This window comes from Psammomys obesus, unplaced genomic scaffold, assembly GCF_907164565.1.
Source record: "Psammomys obesus unplaced genomic scaffold, mPsaObe1.curated_primary_1811, whole genome shotgun sequence".
Taxonomy (NCBI): domain Eukaryota; kingdom Metazoa; phylum Chordata; class Mammalia; order Rodentia; family Muridae; genus Psammomys; species Psammomys obesus.
Window position 1 is genome coordinate 8,988,410 of NW_026585504.1, and position 6,000 is coordinate 8,994,409.

The window sequence follows — 6,000 nt, forward strand, 5'->3', positions numbered from 1 at the left end:
GATTTTTTTTTTTTAACAAAACACAGTTTTATTGACACTCCTCAATGTTCTGTATAAATATAAAGTGCTGTTTCGAACGGCCCCTCCCTAGCCCACAGGGCTGGGAGGAAACCAGGGAGGGAGTGTGACATGTCAGTTGAACACCAATAACTTTTCAGCACCAATTACGGTGAGAGGCACACAGACTTACACATGAAGGCAAGATATCAGAAACACAACACACGCGTCACTTCCTGGCTCCCCTGGGAGCACAAGACTCTATAGAGGTTTGGGTCAAGGGGTGCACGCCCCTAAACTTGGTTCCTGCTTGTCACAGCTTGTTTTTTTTTTGAGCCCTTGGACTACCAAAGGCTTTAACATAGTAGGACTGCAATACATAGGTTCAGAGTCCAATTAGTTTCTGCCAGAGCTGGGGGAGGGAGAACAGATAGCCCTGGTCCCCCTCAGAAGAGCACCATATCAGAAAAGCCATCACACTGGCTTTCCTAGCACCCCACCTTGAGGACGAGGTGAGGAGAGATGAGCCAGGCCGGAGAGGAGCCCGGCAGCCGGAAGCAGGCTCCCCAGGAGTCAGTGAGAGCCGGCCCTGTGGGGTTTTGCCTCAATGGCACAGCACCTGGGTCTCAAGCTGCAGCAGCTGCCCCATGAAACTCAAGTTGGGGGAGATGACCCCCCGGCGTTGCTTAACAAAGTCAAAGGCCTCGTCCAGCCGCACCCGGTGGCTCTGAATCAGGTACGCCAGGCAGATGGTCGCTGAGCGAGAGATGCCAGCTTGGCAGTGCACCAGGACGCGGCCCCCGCTATTCTTCACCGAGTCTGAAAAGGAAACGAAGAGGGAGGAGTGAGACCGGAAGGTGGACGGAGGAAACAGCTGCCCCCTGCCTTTTCCCCTACAGTACCCCCAGAGCCCTGGGCTGAGGCTCCCTTACCAATGAAGCTGATAGCCTCCTGGAACCAGACGCTGATCTCCACCATCTGGTTATCTTCTACTGGGATGCTCTTGTACCGGAAAAGATCCTCAAAGTGGTTGGGGCAGCTGGCTGAGACATTGAGAACGGCTGTGATGCCGCAGGCCTGCAGGCCCTGAAGGTCTGAGGAGTGGCTGCAGCTGCCCAAGTACAGGTAGGGCAAGATTTCCACAGGACCACCCTGGAGGAGGAAGGGGACAGTGGTGAGACCTCAGCCTTGGCCTGGAGGGCTTGAACCCTGAGTGGGGCAGAAACATCATGGGCTGGGTAGAAACAAGAGAAGCTCTAAGCCAGTCTTTCTGACCAAGGACAGACCTTGAAGTCTTGAGGGCATAAGGGGACACGCCGTGTGCCCCTCAAGGCTTAAAGTCTCTATGAGGATATACACATTCACACCATTTACAGGTCTCACACACACACACACACACACACACACACAAAAAAAAAAAAAAAAAAAATTCTGATATCAATTCACCTGGTCATGGATGGAAGCCTTAGAGTCAGAGCTGTTATTTTCCGTCCCGGCAGGAGGCAGCGCCTGGGCTGGAGCTTCAGAGCACAGATCCGGACAGCACGCCTGAAAGCTTTCGAAGCCTCCTACGTGGGGGGAGAGGAGGAGGGGGGGGGGGGGGGGCAAGACAGGAGGGCTGGGATCGGGCAAGAGACCAGGCGCGGGGGGGGGAGCGCGGGGCGGGGGGCGCGGGGTGGGGGGCGCGGGGCTCACCTCTCAGGAAGCATACGGCCACGGGTCCCGCGCGCATCTCGTGCACCAGCGCAGCTAGCAGCAGGTGAGCGGGACCGTCGGGCGGGAGCTCGGCCAGAGACGCGCTGCTCTCGTCCAGCACCACGGCGCGGGCCAGCTCCCCGCGGCCCAGGCGCGCCCGGAGCGCCCGATCAGGCAGCAGGCAGGCGAGGGCGGCGGCGGGGGTGCCCCGCGCCCGGCGCCGCAGCAGCGCGTTCCAGGGCACCGGCCGGGCGGCGCGCGCGTGGCGCCGGCAGAAGGCCAGGAACGGGCGGCAGTCGAGCAGCAGCGTGCGCTCGGCCTCCCGCGGCTCCCGCAGCATCGCACCCAGCGCCACGCACTCCAGCTCGCGCGCCGCCTCCAGCCCCGTGGCGATCGGCATCGCCAAGCCTCTTGCTCCTCTCGGGCCTCCCTCTGGCTCGGCTCGGCTCGCCTTTCCTGCGCTCGGGCGGCGCCAGCGACTGTGCGGCCGGAGCCGTTGGCTCTGGGCTTAAGTACTCGAGGGCTGGCCCGCTCCGGTCTCCGTACAAGGCTAGAGCAGGAAGGCGCCGGGGCCCGCCCCCGCGGCTTCACGTGGAGCGCTGGCTGGGGCGTCCCCGGGGCTCCCAGAGCGGACGGGGCGGGGGGAGGGGGAGGGACACGCAGGGGAAGAAACTGGGGACCAGACAGTGACAAGTGTCGGCCCGGAATCTAGAGGCCCCACCCACGTCTCCCCAGTGTGTACGCCCGAGTGCTCCCCACTTTGCGCCCTTGCTCCACGCCATGTGCTTGGGAACTCAGCTTCTCAGCTTCACAGAGCTGCTGCGGCCTTAAGCTTCCTCGCTTTCCCCATTCTCTCCCAGGGGTTTCATTCTAGGAATTTCGATAACAAAAATGGACAAATTGCCTGTTGCTACCAATGATGATACACTGGAAAGAAGGATACCTAACTCGTCTCATTTTAGAAAACTTAGGAAAATGTCTGTCCCCTTCTCTCCGTGGCAGGGTTTTACCACAGGTTGGCCCAGCTGGAGTAGTCTCTTGAAGCCAAAGACCTGGGTCTGGGGGGCTTTAGCGGGGAAAGGGAGCAGGGGCCTGTGACGTTTCCACTTATGACTGGGACGGTTTCTTTCCCTCGGGGCCCAGGGAAACCCCCAAGGGCCCAAAAAGAAGTACTTCCCATGTCACAGACCAGGGCAGAAGGGGAACTCTGCTGGGTTCTCCCAGGGCCTAGCCAGGTCTGGCGGGAATTTCAGGGGAAGGAGAACCACTCACTTCCAATCCCTTAGAGCTGCAAACCCTCCTGGGACAGGCCGGGGCACCATGCCAGGCTGTAGGAATGAAGAGCTGGGTAACGCACTGCCCGTCCACCCTCCCCAACTCAAGTGCCAGCCCCCCTTCCTCCCGGATGTGGTGAGACCCGACTGTGCGTAGGCTCCCCACCCCGGGGGCACTCCTGGTTGGGGGCAAGAAATGTTGGTAGGTGGCTGAAGTCCATCTAAACTAGACAGAGTGGGTGGGGACAATGTCCAGAACCCAACCCCCCAAATCTTTATTCGCCTGAGCCACTCCTGTACCCTCAGTAAGCCCTTCCAGCCTCTGCAGACCCCGTGTTCCCTCTGTCTTGGAGGGCTACGGCTAGGACCTGTGTCTAGCATGGTATGTAGGTGCTGGAGCAGAATATTATGCCTCTCCCTCCTGTTTGGGGAGCTTAGAGCTTGTGGGGGATACAGAATACAAGGGAGGAGCTACGAGGACTCCTGGACCAGGTATCATGGGCTTGTGCCTCAGTGACCCCCTCATACGTGTAGGTTCCAGGGCTAGGTTATGAGGCTGTGCCACCAAGCCAGTCTGGAGGCTGATACAGCAGAAGTGGTAGCCCAGCCAGGGAGTCTGGACCAGAGATCCCTGAAGCTGATAGGGGCTCTTATCCTTGGCATCGTCCTCACAGATGACTTAATGGCTGATTCCAGGGACAAATTACAGAGCAGGAGGGGGACCATCATGTCTAGTCTTGCTGACCAGAGTCACCTGCCATGCCTGGAGCCACAGCCTTCCAGCTGTGGAGAAGAGGGAGGTCCTGCAACAGGAATGAAATCAGCTTAGCTTTGTGGGAAACTCCTGCCCCTGGACTCCAGTGCCGCGCTGAGCTGGTGGGCCTCCTTGCAGGGTGAGAGCAGGTTTGTTGGGTGCCTCGGTCCTTGTATCTGCGCCAGTGTGGATCTGTCACACATATATCCCAAAGCCACTCTCCTTGGGGGGGTCCCCTTTTCAGTTCTGACACACACAGATTAACTCAGGGAGGCCAAACCTAACCATAAAACTGTGGCTGGCCTTCACCTTCCGCCGGATTCCCAAATCAGGGGAAAACCCCACCTTCAACACCTGAGTGAAAGTCCAAGGCTGGGGTAGAAGGGCCCACATCCCTGCCCACCTCCCGCTCTGACTAAGCCCTCCCCCAAAGCTGCCACCAGTGAGTCATCTGGAAGATGTCTGCTACCCCTTGCCACCCTCTCAGGACCCTGTTCTCCAGACCCATTCCCTGAGAGCCTGCCAAATGGAGGCAGGAATCTGGACATATGCTGGGGTAGCATGAGGGGGCATCCAGCCAAGCTGGCTGCGGGTGCCTCATCACCAGACAGTGAGTGACCTCACAGCCATTGGTTTCTGTTTAAGGTTCTTCATGGCCCACCTGTTAACAGAACAGACCTAACAAGTGAGTTTGGGGCTCAGGTTTTATTTATTTTTCTTTCTTCTTCAATTAAAACTGTGTGAGACTCAACTGGAACAAATGATGATTCTCTGTGTTATTCTTTTCTGTAACCATTTATTTGGCTGGCTGCTTAGACGTCACTGGCCCTCTGCCTTTGGGATTCCGGTTTGTCCGCCCAGCCTGCTTCCAACATGGGTTTCCCTTCCATAATCAGATGCTCCAGGCTCTACCCTGATGCTCTTTCCCTTCCTCCTCCTTCTCCTCCTCCTCCTCCTCCTTCTAAGCCTAGCCTCAAGCAGATGGCCCGGGGAGGAAAGGAGGCGTGAGTGGCTGGGCTGAGAGGCCTGAGCCAGGGTAGTTATGAAGGTGAGAGTAACCTTAGAGATGAGTGACAGGCCACCCCCAGCCCTGCCTGAAGAATGAGTCAGGGGTGACGTCAGCTTTCCTGTGCCAGGCCTCCCACCCGGATACTATGCCACAGCCACCCCCACAGGCTCCTGCGAGGCAAAGATCCGAACCCCCGGGCCCTGAGCTTAACTGCCATCACAGCCTGACCGGCACTGTGGAGAGGAGACAGAGATGTTCAATGGCCATTCGGTCTCCTGTTAGGGAAGGTAAAGCAGGAAGCCCCAAAGGTCACGCAGGTCAGAAGTAGACAGGCATGTGGTAGAAGGGGCTAGCACATCCCACATGTCTGCCAGATAAGTTTATAGGAGGAGAAGGGAGGCAGGCAGCTCTACCAAGGAGCCTCCCCTGGACCCAGCCTCATGCTGGATGTGGGTGAGGGGGATCTGTCACCTGAGCACTGGGTCCCTGTTAGGCCCAGGTCGGCCTCTGACGTGCAGAGCATCTGAACAGGGCACTGAAGAACCGAGGAGCTCACACTGAGGAAGTTCCACCCTTTTCAAATCCCTTTCGACAATCTAAATTTGTCTACTTGTGGCTGGCTGGCTTCAGGGCTCCTGTGACTTCCTCCTCTTCACTGAGGCTCAGGTCCTCGATTCGTTTCTGCAGTCACTGACCAGGTCCTGAGAACTTATGTGCTTATGTGCCAGGTCCTGCTTTGGGGGTGGGGATGCAACAGTCAACCTCCTAGTGACGCCTTCAAGGAGCTGACCTCATCGTGTCAGAAATACTTACCTTCCCGAACATGTTGTATCTCTGGCACTGCTCATCCACTAGAGTAATGATTACCTTTTCCTTTTAAAATAAATGGTAGGGTTGTGAAAAAAAATCAAGTCAACTTAGGAAGGCTATTGGGTAAGGCACAGACACTTCCCAAACACTTTATAAGGGGCGATGCACATAGGAGACGCCAGAGTGGAAACGCCTTGCCCTGGAGGGCATCGCCACTGCCCCTTCCAGCTTTGTGCACCGTGGTTCTGGGCATCTGGCTGTCCCTGTGGCTACAGTCTCCCATAAAGGCAAGAGCATGAGTCACAGGGCAGGGAGGAGCCACGGTGGACAATGGTGAGCAGCCGCACGGTCGGGGCAGAATCTATACCTTGGCATACGTACATCCATGCTAGGACTGGAGTTTTGCTCATGCTCCTACCTGTGTGCCTGGGTAGAGATGGAGGTGACCCCCCTCCTAGGGT

At 57.5% G+C, this 6,000-nt stretch overlaps 1 protein-coding gene across 1 annotated transcript; it reads right to left on the minus strand.

The window, feature by feature from the left end:
* Positions 1 to 43: 43 nt before the first annotated feature.
* On the minus strand, positions 44 to 2,092 carry Dusp2 (dual specificity phosphatase 2). Its single transcript, XM_055603630.1, has 4 exons — positions 1,693 to 2,092; positions 1,444 to 1,565; positions 930 to 1,149; positions 44 to 816 (listed from the first exon to the last, which is right to left on the minus strand). Exons 1-4 carry the CDS (start codon positions 2,090 to 2,092, stop codon positions 602 to 604), a joined length of 957 nt encoding a protein of 318 aa, XP_055459605.1. The 3' UTR covers positions 44 to 601.
* Between the last annotated feature and the right edge of the window lie 3,908 nt (positions 2,093 to 6,000).